Genomic DNA, 17,649 nt, shown 5'->3' on the forward strand with positions numbered 1-17,649 from the left:
GACTTGAACGCATGTGGAGGCTGCAGAGTCCACGTTCCACGAAATGTGCACCAAAGGTCCTCAAGGTGTCCCACAGAAGTTCTCATTTATCTGCCACTTGCTTCCTTAGCAGAGCTTTAAATAAGCGATTTGAGCTGGTGAGAAAACAAGAAATGCCTTTTAGTCAATAAACAAACGAGTTAATGTGGAATTCAACTTTCTCCCCCCCCCCCCCCCCCCCCCCCCCCCCCCCACTCACCATCGCATCGCCTCTCACAGTACAGTGAACATGAGAGTGACAGCGTTAAGACACATACGTTAATGAGGAAGACGAGCTTAGGGGTCAGATGTCACTTCCACTCAACGTCCTCATCAGAGGACTCAAATATCCATCAACATCTGTACACACCTCTCTATTATGTCCACGCGTCTGTACGCCTCTCCGACAGGAGGCTCAGCTCTGGCTCTCTCTCCACGGCTTGGAAGCTGCCATGTCGATTTTTTCTCCCTCTCTCCCCCCCTCTCTGTCTCTCTCTCTCTGGCGAGAAGGGAGGAAATCAGCGAGGGGCCGAGAAAGGGAGGCGGAGGCCCGGCGGGGGGGTTTCTGCACGCGCATTAATACCGGCTCCACAAACCGGTTACGATTCACACCTGACTGAGCAAAGGACCATCCGACCACTTGCAGAGGCTCACAGACGGCGGCGCGTGGGCATCGGCATGCGCAGCCATTCATGTGTGTGTGTGTGGGGGGGGGGGGGGGGGGGGGGGGCTGAGGTACGCTTCACTAGTTATGTCTCAGTGTGTGGATGTACATCTCGTTTCTGTAGGCCGAGGGAGAGCGAAGCGACCCCGTTAGGGTGAAGGAGGGGGAGGGAGGGGGGGACCACGGGCGACCCGTGAGCAGCAAAGACGCGCGTTACAAATGTCACGCGGCGCCATCGGGACGTTAGAGACGCCACGAGGTCCAGTCGGGTTACCGTGACCTCGTTGTTGGGGGGTCAAAAAGGTCTTATGTCCCTGGGGGGGGGGGGGGGGGGGGGTATTACTGTGTGAGGTAGAGCAGAGTACAAGCGAACACTCAAATGTAGGATATTAAATGACTTATACCGTAACGGAGCTTTATAAAGTCACATATATCTTTGGACGCCAGAGAAATAATACCAATGTTATCATGGCGTGACATTTTCTCCCTGGGCTACTGTGCGGCCCTCCCACAATGCATTGCAGTCTGCGTTGTATTGATTTGACACACATATGGAGACGCGCAGCCTACATTTGGCCAGTGTCTGTCGTGTGCAGTTGTCGGGTCGGGAGGCGGGACACCCGGTGAGTCCTGCAGAGGACCTGTAAGAAGATCCGCTGGTCCACCGCCAACCACGACCACACGCAAGCTGCACACGCAAGCTGCACACGCTCTGCAGAGTCTTTGCGTAGCATCCCACAACGTGACTCTAACTCGTCATGTTACTTAGAGGATTGTCATTGCCGTAGAGTCCAGTGATTAAAAGCAAATGACCTTTCTGTTTCTCATTTAACGGCTGGAGAGACTCATCTGCGCAGAAGGAAGCAGGAGCTAATAGTGTTAAAGAGGAAATAAAGGGGAGTTTAGGGCACGTCCTCACCATGACAGCATGGAACTAAATGCTAACGAGGCTAATTCAGCGCTCACAATCCCTGCAGCGATTCCCTCAGGATTACAGAGGCAACATTGTCACCAGATTTGCTGAAATCCACAAAAACCAACACACAGGGATTGGAAAAAAATCCCATCAAACCCTAATTACCTGCAGCAGGTCGTATGATTATAGGGATCCTGTTGCTCAGCCCGGCTGCTTCGGTCCGTGGCAGCGCCTCCCAGCTCGTGTTGAAGGAGCCGCTTTAGGCGCTTCACGTCTTTGTTGACCACGACCAACAAGTGAATCCCTTTTATTCCAGCGAGGCCGCGCCTCCTTCACGCCGACAGCGTGAAGGAGGACGTGTGAGGGGCTCAAGGTGTCTGCATGGGGTGTGTGTGTGTGTGTGTGTGTGTGTGTGTGTGTGTGTGATGGCTTGAGGATACAAGTGGTGGCAGACATTCGCTGCCCTGTGTGTGGGAGTGTGTCTGTGTGTGTGACGTACCGGGGGGAGACAGGGAGGGGGGTGGGGGAGGGGGGGGGGGTGTTACCAGGTCACCAAACAGCTGTCTGGGAGACAGAAAGGCCGCGAGGGGTACGCAACACACAAAGACACACACACACACAGACACACACACACAGAGGGTAACACGAGCACAAATATGAAACAGTCTATAACACACACACACACACACACACACGCACACACAGTTGTAACGCAACTGCAATCAATTCATTTCCCTGATACTTTGCTGAGAGCATCATTCAGTACTTCCTGTGGTTTTTCAGGAGCTGTAATCTGATGACAAAAATCCATTCCTAATTTATTTCTCTCTCTCTCTCTTTCACACACACACACACACACACACACACACACAGAGAGGAACAGCACACATAATCAACAGCTTTCACTGAACTCACTCACACAGCGATGGGTGTAGTTCACATGGAGGCGGATAAATGAAGTTGGGAACTTCATGGAAGCCTCACACACGTGTGCACACGGGGAGAAGGAGTCGTCTCCTAAAAAGCTCGCACAAGTCGCACAATTTTCCTCTTTATGACAACACACAAATAAGACAATACGCCTAAAGACTATCTTATGCACTGAATTGACAAAATGCACAGTCCTGAAACAGTCTTGACCCACCCGACGCCAAGCCAAGTGCCTTCGCGAGCAGCTACGTGAGCATGGAGGCCGTCTGGAAGGGAGACGTCCTGCGATAACGGGACGCTTTGTCCCAGCGGGACGCCCCACCTGTCCTTTATCCCATCGTCCATTCGGGAACGGACCCTCCATCGCCGGTCTCGTTCTCTACGTCATGTTTTATTGCTCCTCTTCCTCCCCTTCCGACGGGAGGTCAGAGGTCGGCGTCTGAGACGGGGCTCTGGGCCGGCGCGGAGGGAGGAAGCGCCTTAAAAGAGCGCTGAGAACAAAACTGTCGGGCAATCAGCCAAACGTCGCCATGCAATTAAAAGGCGCCAGCGGAGGTTTCGTGGCGTTTGCTGAGAGGCGGCGTGTCACCAGGTGACGGAGCTGTGTGAAGCGTGGACAAGTTCGTCACTTCATCAATGCATCAATGCTCAAAATAACGGCCTCGCCCCCGAGGGCGATCTTACATGATTATACTATTATATATATATTTGATTATATTGCAATCATTCCATCTAACATGCTAATGTAATAACTCATTCTACATGTGTTACAATTTCTACCACTCGGCGTGCTCTACTGCTCAGAACGTGTCTGTTAAGAGAAGGCAAATGTTTCATTTCGGAGAATCGGGAGATGAATTCAAACGTAATTTACCAGCGTAAATCAATTAGCGACACGAAGGCCGGAAGCGTTTTAGAAGGCGGAGGCGTTTTATTTCTCCCGAGAATCATTATGACCTTTTGCTTCTCACAGGAAGTCGTTATCGCCTCACTAACAAACCACACGTGCAACAAAGCGCCTCTGCTCCGTTTGCGTTCGGTGGCGGCACCACCTTCTGCTGCATCCAGAGGATGGAGCCAGGAGTGGCAGGTGACGGTGCTTCGCCCGACGGCCGATCACATGCGCGCGTGTGTTCGGGTGCTGAACAAAACCCGGTTTGGGAAAAGATCCTGTTAAAATAAACGTAGGAGAAGAAAAAATACTTAAAGAAGGAAATTGTAAGTATGCGAGTGTCTGTCTGCGTCTAACAGTCAAACATCGCCACCTGGCGGCCGTTTTACTCCACTGCAAGACAAGTGGGCTAGAAAAGAATATCTGATCAAAGTACCATCTGGTGCTAATGGTGATCAGATTTATTCAGCAGTTAATTATTATCAAAGTGATTAACAGGATTTCTCATTCATTTGTAGAACTCTTTAGTGCAGCAACTAACTGTTAAAGTGGACTGAAAACGTGTAATGAGTAAAGGTGAGTGTGAATCACACACAGCTCTCACATCCGCACAAATACTCCCGGTGTTGATTTTCATACATCAACGGTGCTTTGAGAAGAGTCCAAAGAAACATAATGGTGAGGATGCAAATAATCACAAATGAGACAAAGGAAACAGCAGATTAGGAATCAAACAGCAGTAGAATACAAATAGTTCATTTGTAATCTCTGGTAAAGGGATCAGAGCTGAGCACTGACTTGTAATTATTATTTAGGTCCCACGACAGTTACCTTATAGATCGTAGATAATTTAATATACCTTCCATGACAGAGGGTTTAAATGTTTTATTTAAGAGCTCTTAGTGGTGTTTAATAGCCTGCTGTGAGGCTTATTCCCTGGAGGAGAGAGACGAGTCTCAGCCTAACAGCGCCCTCTGGTGGACAACACGTGTAATGGCGTCAAGTCACAGACATAATCAATACTAACCAATAATCATTTCTGTCCCATACGTGGCCCTACTCACTAGGTTCTTATCAACACCAACATAAGGAATAAAAAACAGACTTGTATCAGGAATTAAAAAATGTTGTATTTTTTAATTGACAGGGAAACATCCTCCAGGACAACGTTTGATCATCAACAATAATCAGCAACGATACAACGCAGAGAGTCCGACCTCTCCTCCCCCCTCCCCCGGTCACGGGACGAGGAATGGGGGGGGGGGGGGGAAGGGCTTATTATTGCAGACACGTTGGCTCTCCTCTGACAGATAGAACACACCGCCTCCCCTCCTTGTAAGGCTTGGGGGGGTTTGGGGGTGTGGAGAGAGGGGGGGGGGGGGGTTAAAAAAGAAAGAAAGAAAGAAAGAAAGCACGAGACTTCTGATCCGTCAAAGTCAAGTTCTATCACAGTTTGACCTCTCCGGGGTCTACTGACCCCCCTCCCGTACAGAGCATCACGGCTTACATAAAATATACATCAGTTAATTAGTTTGACCGTCAGCAGAAAAAAGGGCTCACTATCGTTCTGGAGGAAGAGGAAGAGGAAGAACCATCTGGGTTTCCGTCCTATAAAAGAGACGCTGTGTCCTCAGCGTCGTTCAATCAGTGTTTCGTCGGGTGTCAATTAGTCTGAGCCCAGTGCAATTAGTTAGTCAATCTACAAATGGAAACATCTGAAAAAGCAAATATCAAAATCTCTAAAACATCCAGATGATTCTTTCCCAAAAGATCTTTTTTTTTTCTTAAATCAGAACATGCAAAAGTCAAAACTGTTTCCTCAAAAACAGGATTTAAATACTGAGATCCAAAGATCTGCGAGAACAATTATGCAGTCACTCTAACAAACTATGTCGATTAATTAATGGGCCCCCCCCTCCCACCTGAAATAAGAGCGAGTCCTCGGACCACTTCGTCCCCCCCCCCCCCCCTCCCTCCCCCCACCTCGCCGACTGTCTGTGCAGGAAGAGGACGTGAAACAGGACGAAGCAGCTGCACAAACCAGTTCATTGGGTTGTTTCAACTCTTCATGCATTCTGCTCGGGGGGGGGGGGGGTTTCAGAGATGGGGGGGCATTGAAATGAGTGATAATCAGATGATAAACGTTTCCTTCTAAACACTGACCTCGTGTTTAAAAAGGTTTCTGCAGGAATCGGCAAACTCTTTGGATGCAAGTCGCAGCGCAAATTCTCATAAAACTCCCAATTCCTCGATCGGTCGGTCAGAGCGCGACCGTTTGTCACCGAGCTGCAGAGAACGTCTGGATGCCGCCGTGGACTAACGGCCTACGGGCGGCGCCCCGGGCCGGGCCGCCATCTAGAGAGGAGTCAGTAGTAAGTTGGGAGCATGCTTGTTGTGCAACGGTGCGCGAAATAGGATCAAACACACGTTGCGTCTGTGAACAAAACGTATGGGTCAAGAAACGCACTCACTCGCTAGAAGGACCCTGTCGTTCTCCGCCCCCCCCCCCCCCCAACAAACATGGTCGTCTGATGCAGATAGAATGGAGGTGGGCTTGTTGGGGAGATGCACGCCGCTCATCTTCGCCAGCGGAGCGGAGAGACACGCTCTTCACGGTCCCATAAAAGGGGTTTATGTGGTTCCACAGCAGGTACGAACGCCAGCGTGTGGCTGTTTTATGGTTATTGCACTCTGGCTACACACATTTAGTAGGTTAGTTAGTCTTTAGATGCACAGAAACACTTCGTAAGGCCTTTTCTCTTCTCAACAACAACGCCGGGAGTTCATATTGTGTCTTTTTCTGCAGTCAGCAGCTGCACAGAAGTAATGAAAGTTGTCGTTTCATAATTCATCTGGACAAATAAATAAATGGAGTACTTTTTTCTGCGTTGCATAAAATGCAGTGCGTTGGAACTTACTGCAAGGAAAAGTTCTTTTGGAATAATGGGGACGTCAGTTTGTCTTTTCATCACTGAGGCCGCTTCTTTTCGACGGCAGACACACAGAAATCTGAGACAAAGCTACAGAAACACGTCACGCCATGTTGTCGTTTTCCCCTCGTTCCAAATAGAAAAATAAAAATCCCGCTCCTCGACCTCGGCTAGAGACGGGGGGGGGGGGGGGGGGCGGTCTCCTTCGCTGCTTCTCCGGTTTGAAAGGAAACATTCACAAGAGGACAACAGAGGAAAAACGAGCAACTTGAAATTCAAATTTGTGTGCAAAAAAACATTTTAGATCTCTATAAAAATATGTGCATATGGATAGAGCTATTTTTAAATCTCACCAAATACAGTATTTTCCTTTATTTACACTGCACAGATACACAAATAAACACAAACTACAGCTCTGCCCTGATTCCCCTCTCGCTCGCTGCAGGCGTGAGAACAACGCGGCCCGCTTCCATGACGCTCACGCACGCACACACACGCACACACACGCACACACACACACACACACTGCTCTGATCAATGTGATCGAGGAGCAGAGGAGGGGCAAGCAGAACTTCTGTAGAAAACCTGAAGTTGCATATCCCACAGCCCCCCCGCCCCCCCCCCCCACGCTCGCGCCTCACAAACCGCTCCGTGTAAAAGTCAGAGGTCGTCAGCCAGACGCTGCTTCCTGATTGGCTCGCGTGGGTGAGGACAGCGTGTCGAGAGGGGGGAAAAAAAAACAACTAAAACTTTGGCTACGTCAGGTCAGGTGGCTTCATCCTGGTGTGTCATCAGTATTAGTCCCAAACACACCGGGTACGGGGGGGGGGGGGGGGTCACAGGGGTCACAGGGGTCACAGTCCTTCCAGGGCGGGGCTGCACCAGTGTCTCTAACCCTAAATAAACGAATCCAACCTATGAGATTTAGGGACAACCCCCCCCTCCACAACCCTCCAGATGTTCACTGGGCGGTCCTCCGGTTCTTCGCGCTGAATCCCGCCGCGTTTCCCAGTCTGGTGTCGAAGGGGGAGGAGCAGGGGGCCGTGTCGGCGTCCGACAGGCCGCTCCCGTACCTGGACTGTGGTTGGTCGAAGGTGAACTGGGGGAGGGGGATGAACTCCCCCGCGAGCGGGGCGTGCCTCGCGGCGGGGGACAGGGAGTGCGTCTGCGAGAAGGGCCTCGGGACGAGAGGCGCGTGCGGCTGGATGAAGACGTCGGGGCTGATGGGGATGTGGCCGCGCGTGGGGGTGGACGCCGGCGAGGGCGTGAGCGGCGCCGGGAGGGGCGTGAGCGGCGCGTGCAGCGGGGAGCGCGTCTGTAAATCCGCGGGGACGTCCTGCGCGTGCAGGCTCAGGTCGTAGGACGGCGTCCTGCGTCTCAGCAGCATGCTGCAGTCGGCCAGCTTTGGGGGGGAGGCTTTCTGGGGGTGTTCCCTCTCGCAGGGCGGGTGGATGGAGATGCACGGGGGACTCATCTTCTTCTTCCTGTGGCCGCCTCCGACCGACTGCACCCTCACAGGGAACGCCTGACCGCCTTTCTCCGTCCAGCGGGCCGGCTGCTCGTCGCCGGGGAGGACGGCCTGCGGGAGGCAGACCTCGATGGAGTGGCGGCGCTGGTCGTCAGGGTAACCGGCGGAGAGCGAGGACGCCTCGTCCGAGAAGGCGTGGTTGTCAGCGCTCAACACCTTCCTAAAGTCGCGGTCCGTCGACCCCAGCAGACTGAGCGCGCTCCTCGAGGAGGAGGGCGGCAGCGGGGGAGCGGTGTGGGAGGAGGTGGAGTTGAGGGAGTGCGGGGTGGTGTAGGGGGAGAGGGAGTGGCTGCGGCCCACCTTCCCTCTGCTCTCTTGCCCCGCCCCCTCCTCGTCCCTCCGCCTGTGGCGGGCGGAGCTGGTGATGTGACACACCTCCTCGTCCGCCGGGTCACAGAGGGAGGCGGCGGAGGGCGGCCGAGGTCTCCGAAGGCTGGCGGGGCGCAGGGGGAGACGCGGGGAGGGCGGCGGCGGGAGGAGAAGCGAGGGGGACGACGGCGGCGGAGGGAGGGGGGAGGGGGAGGACAGCAGCGGATGCAGGGAGGAGGGGGACGTGGGAGGGAAGACGGAAGGGGAGGAGGACGAGGGAGGAGGCCGGGGAGATGGGGAGAGGGGAGGAAGGGGGGGCAGATGGGCAGAGTTGGGCCGTTCCTGCGACTCCACAGAATCCAATTTAACCGCAACCTGCAAACGGAAAGAGACGGACGTCATCACAAGAACACGCGTGTTGCTTCAGCGCACGCCGGCGGCTGGAACTGGTCCCCTCACCTGTCTGCGCAGGGCCCGGGGGGAGGGGCTAGGCGTGGGCGGGGCGATGCGGGGCAGGGCGGGAGGTTGCCGGGGGTGAACGGGGGAGACGTCTGGAACCTGCAGCAGCGCGCGGCTCCCCCCCGGCGGGGAGTGGACCGACGTCACCGAGCCTGGACAGGGGGGAGGAGAGGGGAGGAGGGGGGAGGAGAGGGGAGGGTGTTAGAATGCAGTCACAGGTTTCTCAACGGAAGCACATGCACGTCGCTGCAGACACACACGTGCACGTCGCTGCAGACACACACGTGCACGTCGCTGCAGACACACACGTGCACGTCGCTGCAGACACACACGTGCACGTCGCTGCAGACACACACATGCACGTCGCTGCAGACACACACATGCACGTCGCTGCAGACACACACATGCACGTCGCTGCAGACACACTTTATTTTGACAGAACGTTTGGATTTAAAACACATCAATTCGCAATCAATTCAAACCTGCTTGCAAAATAAAGTGTACATGAAAAACCATCCAGGCGGAAACGTCTTCAGCGCTGATCCTGGATACAATAACCACCACAACTCTTTATCGCTGATTGCAAAATGATCTGAAATTGGATCCGTGATGGATAACTGGGTCGTGTAACCAGGATCTCAGGCATTCTGCCCCCCCCCCCCCCCCCCCCCACCCCCCGGGTCTAAAACACCCGAGGGTGCAGAGTAAATCGTTGCAGAACTGTCAGTCAGATCTTAACTTTAACTTCATTCGGTTCTTCCGGGTCGAGCTGCAAAGCCACTTCTTTATTAATCTTCATAAACCCACTTTGCTTTTACATGAATAGTCGTGTGACTTTGCAGCTGGACCCGCGAAGTGACCCGGCATGGCGGTCGAGTCCTCGGCCATCGCAGCCGAGCGGACGAGCGCGCGCGAAGGCCGGCCCGGGTTCACGCGGTTACCGGCTCATCGGCTGCAGTCAGTACCTTGGGACAGAGCCGGGTCTGTCCACAGCCGCTAGAGCCTGACTGCAGATAAAACGGTGCTCTCGTCACAAGGTTCCCGCCGTCTTTCTAAACGTGTTTCTGCCTCGTGTTCAAAGAACCAAAGCAGAAACTGGAAACGACAACACTACAAATGACAGGAAGCAAAAACAGGACAAACCAAACACACCAAACATCTGATCCACTCCAAATTGGATCGGGAGACACCACAATATTATGAAAATACATATTTCAGAAACACGTGTACAAAAGGAGGATTGCCACGTCACAGGAGAACTTTGCGGAAACACGCATGCGTCGTCGAGCACTCGTGGTCCGCGTGAAGTCCACGCAACGTTATTATTACTGGCAGTGGATTTCACGACGGATCCGATGAGTTACCTGAGTGCTGGGGGCCGAGCTCCGCCTCCTCCAGAGGGGAGGGGCCGCCGGCGGGCCGCACGGGCCGGAACATGTAGCTGTCGTTAGGCAGAGAGTGCATCCTGGATACGGACATCTTCCTCGACGACAGCAGGTCGCCGCACTGCACCTTCCCCTCCTGCGGGGGGAGACAGAGACCCACGCCTTCGCGTTTAAGGACGTTCCAGTGGAGCGGCACACGGGGGGGCCCGGTCGGTTTAAGCCCCTCCTACCTGTCCAGGTGAATGTGGGCGCGGCCCGACGTAGGCTCCTCCCACTGAGCTGTTGTTGGAAGCTGTGCTTGGCTTGCGTTCCCTCTCCATCGCCATTTCCAAGGCGATCTCTGCGTCCATCTCTGCGTCCTCTTTGGCCTCCTGCACAGGTAGAAGCGCGTTTAACCGCCTGAGAAACACCACGCGTTCCTCAAACACACAGTCCGGCCTCCGGTCAGCGTACCTTGTTGCTTTCCTCCAGATGCTTCATCAGAACCGCCACGACCACATTGACCAGCACAAACTGGGCCATGAGCACGAAAGTGACAAAGTACATGGGGGAGACCAGAGGCAGGTAGGCGAGGCAGTGGCGCTCCTCGGGGTGACACTCCCTCAGCGTGTCCTTGACACAAGAGGACGATTCACACACACGTCAGTGTTTTACAGGTGGGTGGTGCACTGTTGCCCGACACACCTTCGGCTACGTCACACAGCTCCGAAATCTGCACTGAGGTTTGTATACATTTAGAACATTTAGAACTTTAAGGAGGTTTATATGCTGATTACATCCCCTTCTTTAATAAAGTGAAACTCAAGATGTGACAGTGTTTGTTTGCTCAAAGACACTTTATTATTTCCTAATTGGTTTTGGGGATTATTTCTGTGTTGTGATGAAATAGTCCCCGTTTGTGTGTGTGTGTATTGTGTTCATACTTTCATAATCCCATTCCAGTTGTCCCCTGTGGACACCCGGAACAGCGTCAGGAAGGCCATCCCGAAGTTGTCGAAGGTGGCGTGTCGACTCAGCCCCTCGCACGGGTTGTGTTCAGTGCACTCTGATCGACACACAAACACAAACAGGCGCGTGAGCGACGGACAGCCGCTGGGCGTGTCAGATGCTGGGAAGTAACAGATCCCTGATCAGGAATATTCTCCTCCGAACCGCCGTACAGGCCTGCACCAAAAGCGTCGTCCGTTCCTGCGTCGGTTTGAGCCCTGAGGCAGGATTTAAAGCAAAAGGAGGCGTTCGGCACATCAGAAAGCCTTTGTCCGGATTCAAAGACGCAAAAAAAAAAAAAAAAGGTGGGGGTTTACTTTGTGGAAGGAGGAAAACAGACATCTCCAGCTCTCCGACGGCATCGAGCGGAAGCACAGCAACCTCTTCATCTTCATCCTCTTCCCTCTCACGTTGCTCAGGGAAGAAACGAGCTGCGCGGAGCCGAACCGCTGAGCAAGCTGACGTGTGAATCAACGCGATGCTGCAAACATGATCTTTCCTCGCTGGGAGCAGGACGGATTCAACGCACAACAACAGCTCATGTGCTGTGTGTGTGTGTGTGTGTGTGTGTGTGTGTGTGTGTGACTGACCCAGTTTGCCAAAGAGCTCCACTCCCAGCGCAGCGTAGATGAAGAACAGCAGCATGAAGAGGAGGCCCAGATTTCCCACCTGGAAGGCAAAATGCGCGTTAATCTGTGGACCAAAGCTACAGATATAAATGTCGATGTATATGAACAGTTTGCAGACGAGCAAAACGACATCACATCAGTAATGTACAAAAAAGGTTTAGTCACACAGAATGGCGACTCGTATAAACTCCCCCCCCTGTGGACAATGAATATTTATGCATTGAAATCATGTATCTGAATGTTTTTCAACGTTAAAATATTAACAATACATTTTTGCGTTAAATTTTTTGCGTTGAATTTTTTGCGGTTACATTTTTTGCAGTTAAATTTCTTGCAGTTGAATTTTTTGCAGCTGAATATTTTAACGTTGAATTATTTGCGGTTAAATTTTTTGCAGTTGAATTTTTTGCAGTTGAATTTTTTGCAGCTGAATATTTTGCAGCTGAATATTTTAAAGTTGAATTATTTGCGGTTAATTTTTTTGCAGTTGAATTTTTTGCATTTGAACTTCTTGCAGTTGAATTTTTTGTAGCTGAATATTTTAACGTTGAATTATTTGCGGCTACATTTTTTGCAGTTGAATTTTTTGCGGTTGAATATTTTAACGTTGAATTTTTTGCAGCTGAATATTTTAAAGTTGAATTATTTGCGGTTAAATTTTTTGCAGTTGAATTTTTTGCATTTGAATTTCTTGCAGTTGAATTTTTTGCAGCTGAATATTTTAACGTTGAATTATTTGCGGCTACATTTTTTGCAGTTGAATTTTTTGCGGTTGAATATTTTAACGTTGAAAAACTCGTGTACATGATTTCAATGCATAAATATTCAGTGCTAGAAATTCAAAAACCTTTTTCTGTCGTTTGTGGAGTCAAAGTACCTACAGGTACAAATAAAAGTAACCTAAACTCCCTGTGACACAACATAATAAAACAAACGCTAAAGTCAACGGGATATTAAAAGTTAGAGTTAAAACGCTGCGCGTCGGCATTCAGGAGAACGGAGTGTGTGGCTCCGTGTGAGTCTGTGTGCGTCACGATGTGCCGTTTGCCTCTGAGGAGCGCGGCAGGCAGCAGGAGGCAGCGACCTCAGACACACCCGGTGTCACACACACACACACACACACACACACACACACACACACACACACACACACACACACACACACACACACACACACACACACACACACACACACACAGGACTCCCTTTGAAACGGAGAGCGTTGAATAAAAACAGCACAGCGAGCGCATCAGAAGAAGACTCTTTTCTTCTTCTTAACTGACAAAGCAGCTCGGTGATGGAGGTCCAGGCTGTGCGAGATAAAGAGAACTCTGAATCATCTCCATGTTTCCTCTGCATCTGGGGACGGATGGAGGGGGGCGGGGGGCGTTTCAAAGGCAATGACCCATGTGATGCGTTTGGGAATGCGAAGGCTCACGATGAGACACTTTTAGTCAGAATAAATAAAGTGGAACGTGGACGGATGTGACTCCAATTATGCTTTCATGCGTCTCCGTCCCGACCTTCGCGCCTCAAGAGGACCAGCGAGCCCACGCGGTCGGGCGGTGCTCACCTGCGGCAGCGCCTGCATGACGGTGTCCAGCAGCGAGCGCATCCCCGTGGCCATCTTCAGCAGCTTCAGCACTGCAGACACACACACACACGCGCACCTCAGGACCCACAACAAACGCGCACATACACACTGACGTGGGTGTGTGTGTGTGTGTGTGTCGCTACCTCGCGCTATTCGGAGGACCCTCATGATTCTGATGATGGTGGGATTGATGGGCAGCGCCGAGCTCATCTTCAGCTCCTCCAGCGTGATGCCCATGATGGAGAGCGCCACGATGGCGACGTCCAGCTGATTCCACCTGAGCACAGACGCACACGTTTGTGCGCCGCGGCGTCAGCGCGGGACAGAAAGGCACGCGCGCGCGCGCTCGTGGGATCCGATGCGGCGGCGGCGCTGGGAGTGAACGCCTCACCTGTCTCTGAAGAAGCGGTGAATGCCGAACGCCACGACTTTGAGCACGGCCTCGAAGACGAAGATGCAGGTAAACACGTAGTTGCAGTACTTCAGCACCTCCTCTAAATACTGGACACACACACACACACACACACACACACACACACGGATCATCACTTCGTCTCTCGTCGACAAGGCGCTTATTACTTTTCTTCATAATCTACAATCCGAACCTTCAGAAAACCAATTAAGGCCTTTTAACTTGAGTCCAAATAATAAAGATGGACGCTTGCACGTCTCGCCGCTGCCTGAGGGTCCGAGGTTGTTGGCAGAAGTGCACTCGGATGAGCGTTAAACGTACCTGCGGCTGGTTGTAGTGCTCGATGCTCATGGTGAAGACGTTGACGCAGATGATGAAGGTGATGAAGAGGTCCAGGTAGTTGCTGGTGCACAGTGTGTGGATGTAGAGGCGCAGGGGGCAGTAGTCCGCATAGTAAGGCCTCTGCTTGGCCTCTGCAGACACACAAAGACACACCGACAAACGTGGAAACACAGACACGGTGTCAGCGACGGCGCTCTGAAGATGGAGGTGTCACACGGGTCCAGTGGCGTGCACTGGGGGGCGCGCAGAGGCGAGGAGGGGGGGTCGAGGATCGGGAGGCACCGCGGCTCTTTTTGCCCGGGCTTCTCGTGCTGTCACTTCATCCAGATGTGCTGGATGTTTTAATGGCATTCGGCTACGCGTCCCGGCTGCGGTGGTGCCCCTCTACCCCGAGCCCCCCCCCACGCCGCCGCGTGAAGCGATCGAATAAGAGAGGACATGAGAGTCACAGCTAAGCTTCAATGCTAAGCTAATCAGTAAATCAATACGTCCGATGGAGGGGGACGGACACGAGCTGCAGTGCGCGGCGGTGCGTAGCGTCGACGTGGCGCCACTTTCGGCTAACGGTGCTAATCGGAGCCGGCCGGCGGCGCCACAAACGGGCACGCTTAGCGGACACCGATGGCAAGGAGGCGTCTACGGCGAGTCCCTGACCCGGAGCTCTGCTGTCGTTGGGACACCCTGTGCACTCACATGTCCACGTATGACGACCCATGACTGCATTCGCGGTTCGTGCATGTGGCCGTCTGTCTGATGCATGCTCGCATGCCTGCGGTGCGAATGGTGCGGCGCAGGTTTACGTTCAACAACACAGCCGGAAAGTGCTCGGCCTAGAACCCGTCTTTTCATCTCCCTCATGAGTTGGCCGACTGCTTTACGTTTGTTTTAGCCCAGTGAGACGTTGGATGAAGAGAGCGGCGCCCCGCTCACACCAGACAACAACGATGCACCGATAACAACAACAGCTGGTGTGTTTCCGGATGTTTCTGCCAGCATTTGCATGTATGCATTTTATACCAGCTCCCACCAAGCATCTTCTTGTTTTTCTACCCCAGGTGTGTGCAGGTGCAGCAGCCTAAACCTCCGCTATGTTTCTGAGTCTGCCAGTCAAAGCGCGTCAAGGGAAATGTCCCTCTGCCGTCCGGGTGGAGAGACGCCGCGGGGGGGGGGTCGCGGTTGGACGTGCACCCGGAGGGAGGTGGTGGGGGGGGGGCGGATCAGTGATCAAAATTTTGCAAGCAAAATTTCCTGTTACGAATGGAGGAAAGGAGCGACGTCGACCGGCTTCTCATGCGTCTGGACTTCAAAAACTATTATTTTTTTTTAATCATTTTAGAATCGAAATAGGGGCAAATGTTGCTGCAGTTTGAGCGGTCACATTTCCAGATAACCGTGGTCCTGGTTGTGGTTCCGTCCCGGGTTCAATAAGCCTCGCATGCAGAGTGGAGGAGGGCTGCATTCATACAGTCACATGCATCAGACTGGAGTAGCCCACGCCTTCTGTCAGTGACCAACCACTGTGTGCGTCAGCTAGCCAGCCCCTTCAAACGTCCCTACGCGGAGTCTGAACACAGTTCCCTGTTTTCTCTCTCCGTCATTCTCTTTTTTCTTTTCTTTTTTTTTTTTTTTCAGGCTCTGAAAGCAGGCAGTGCTCAGAAAAATAGACTACCGACCAGCTCCACCATTCTCCTTACTCCTGCGCTTTTTCTCTATCATTTTGAGCCTCTTCTCCTCCCGCAGGCGGGCCTCCTCCTCCTCCTGGTCCTGCCGGCACTTGTGGAAGTTCTCCACCACCACGCCGACGAACATGTTGAGGACGAAGAAGCTGACGATGAGCAGGAAGGAGATGAAGTAGAGCAGCATCCAGGGGTTGTGGTTCCTCACGGGCTGAGGAGGACAAGAGCAGAAGGTGGAAGCCGTCGTTAGCGATGGGACGGCTCCTCCGCTTGCTTTGACCGGGTGTCGGTGTGGTTTCCTCCAGACGTCTGATGCCGGTTCTTTACCTGTTGGTCCACTCCCACCGCGTCCAGCCCGTCGTACATGATGTTGACCCAGCCGTCCTTACAGGACAGCACGAACAGGGACATGAGAGCCTGGACAGGGGGGGAGACACGAGGAAGGAAGTCAAAAGCGGGAGGATTTCTCCGGTCCCATCAGTGCACCCAGACAACCATCTCCAGGACCCGTTGTCCACAATGTCCACACCTGAATCAGGTTGTCAAAGTTGTACTTCCTGCGTATCCAGCGGTAGTTGGCCTGCAGGCAGTCCGACTTGTTGGTGATGTTTTTCATGTCCAGACCTTCACAGTGGTAGAACTTCCCTTTGAACAGCTACAGAGGAGAGAGAAGACAACTCACTCATTAACGTTCCCACTCCCAAAAGGACAGTCCATGGAGGACATTGATATAAGAGGTTTTCCTTCTGTGTCCCCCGCGCGTGGGACGGCAGGCTACCTGAACGCCCAGGATGCCGAAGACGATGAAGAAGGCGCAGCAGATGAGGACGATGTTCCCGATGGGTCTGAGGGAGGTGATGAGCGTCTCCACGACCAGCTTCAGTCCCGGAGCTCGGCTGATCACCCTGGGGGGGGGGGGGGGGACACGAACGGAGACGCGCAGAGGTCCATCAGGGTCCAGCGCACACAGCCCAGTACCGGCTGACACACACACGGGCCGAGGCGCCTACCTCAGCGGGCGTAGCGTCCGTAGCAGGCGCAGCACTCGGAGGATGCCCAGGATCCGGTTCCCGCCGGTGTAGGCCATAGAGACCAGGATGTCCACCAGAGACACCAACACCAACACCCCGTCCAGCACGTTCCAGCTGGACTGGAGGTACGTCTGCTTCCCAAAGCAGAAACCGAGCGCCACCACCTGGAGAAAACGAGGGTCAGAGCTACGTCTGGCAGACGATTACACCAGCTACACCCGTTCGCCACGCCGACGGAGGCGGAGCCAGCGGCGCTCACCTTCACGGCCATCTCCGCCAGGAAGATCACAGTGAACACGTAGTTGGACACGCTGAGGAACACCCGCTCCTGGAGGGAGAGAGAGGGAGACACACATGAGGGGCATTTCAGCGTAGAGATCTTTACCCCCAACACAGCAGGGCGGGACAGGACGGGACAGGACGGGACAGGGCGGGAGAGGACAGGACAGGACAGGACGGGACAGGACGGGACAGGACGGGACAGGACGGGACAGGGCGGGACAGGACGGCCCGACTGGAATCAAACAGCGTCCTGAGAGTTGACGGATGCAGGGACGAGACGAACTGACAATAGTGCCGTGTGATGAATGTATTCATATATGAATACATGAATTGTGTGTGTGTGTGTGTGTGTGTGTGTGTGTGTGTGTGTCTCTCACCTTGCTTTGGAGCGGAATATCAGGTCTTTCCAGAGCGATGGTGATGCAGTTGAGGAAGATGAAAACCAGAACCACGTGGTCGAACAATTTATGAGAGATCACACTCTGGCACCACCCACGGCATCTAGGACACACACACACACACACACACACACACACACACACAGTCATCTATTAAACGTGCACGGTCGGTTAAAGCTATTGAGCAAACGATTAGCAGTGAGAAAAACGATAAAGAGGGAAAAAACAGAGAGCGGAGCAAACGAGATGATTGAATTAGGAGGCGAG

General features: G+C 53.1%; 2 protein-coding genes across 3 annotated transcripts in view; both read right to left on the reverse strand.

The window, feature by feature from the left end:
* LOC120827607 (glutamate receptor ionotropic, NMDA 2A) overlaps positions 1–1,831 on the reverse strand; it is a 56,120-nt gene extending 54,289 nt beyond the window's left edge. The window contains exon 1 of the mRNA XM_078084118.1: positions 1,764–1,831. The gene's annotated coding sequence lies outside the window, so the exon portion shown is untranslated. The remainder of the gene's footprint in view (positions 1–1,763) is intronic.
* A 2,699-nt stretch (positions 1,832–4,530) lies between these two features.
* The window catches only part of cacna1ha (calcium channel, voltage-dependent, T type, alpha 1H subunit a), a 58,408-nt gene continuing 45,289 nt past the window's right edge, over positions 4,531–17,649 (reverse strand). The window contains exons 21-38 of one of the 2 annotated variants that reach the window (XM_078084120.1): positions 17,362–17,485; positions 16,962–17,030; positions 16,682–16,866; positions 16,450–16,576; positions 16,201–16,326; positions 15,999–16,088; positions 15,690–15,882; positions 13,975–14,126; positions 13,633–13,742; positions 13,385–13,518; positions 13,221–13,291; positions 11,609–11,687; positions 10,955–11,076; positions 10,485–10,643; positions 10,262–10,402; positions 10,011–10,167; positions 8,647–8,798; positions 4,531–8,562 (exon numbers count right to left, since the gene is read on the reverse strand). In XM_078084120.1, coding sequence (XP_077940246.1) covers positions 7,312–8,562; positions 8,647–8,798; positions 10,011–10,167; positions 10,262–10,402; positions 10,485–10,643; positions 10,955–11,076; positions 11,609–11,687; positions 13,221–13,291; positions 13,385–13,518; positions 13,633–13,742; positions 13,975–14,126; positions 15,690–15,882; positions 15,999–16,088; positions 16,201–16,326; positions 16,450–16,576; positions 16,682–16,866; positions 16,962–17,030; positions 17,362–17,485 — 3,442 coding nt within the window. In that variant the 3' untranslated portion in view covers positions 4,531–7,311. Of the gene's footprint in view, positions 8,563–8,646; positions 8,799–10,010; positions 10,168–10,261; positions 10,403–10,484; positions 10,644–10,954; positions 11,077–11,608; positions 11,688–13,220; positions 13,292–13,384; positions 13,519–13,632; positions 13,743–13,974; positions 14,127–15,668; positions 15,883–15,998; positions 16,089–16,200; positions 16,327–16,449; positions 16,577–16,681; positions 16,867–16,961; positions 17,031–17,361; positions 17,486–17,649 lie in introns of both variants that reach the window. The other variant, XM_078084119.1, reaches the window with a different exon arrangement.

This window comes from Gasterosteus aculeatus, chromosome 11 (genome assembly GCF_964276395.1).
Source record: "Gasterosteus aculeatus chromosome 11, fGasAcu3.hap1.1, whole genome shotgun sequence".
NCBI lineage: Eukaryota > Metazoa > Chordata > Actinopteri > Perciformes > Gasterosteidae > Gasterosteus > Gasterosteus aculeatus.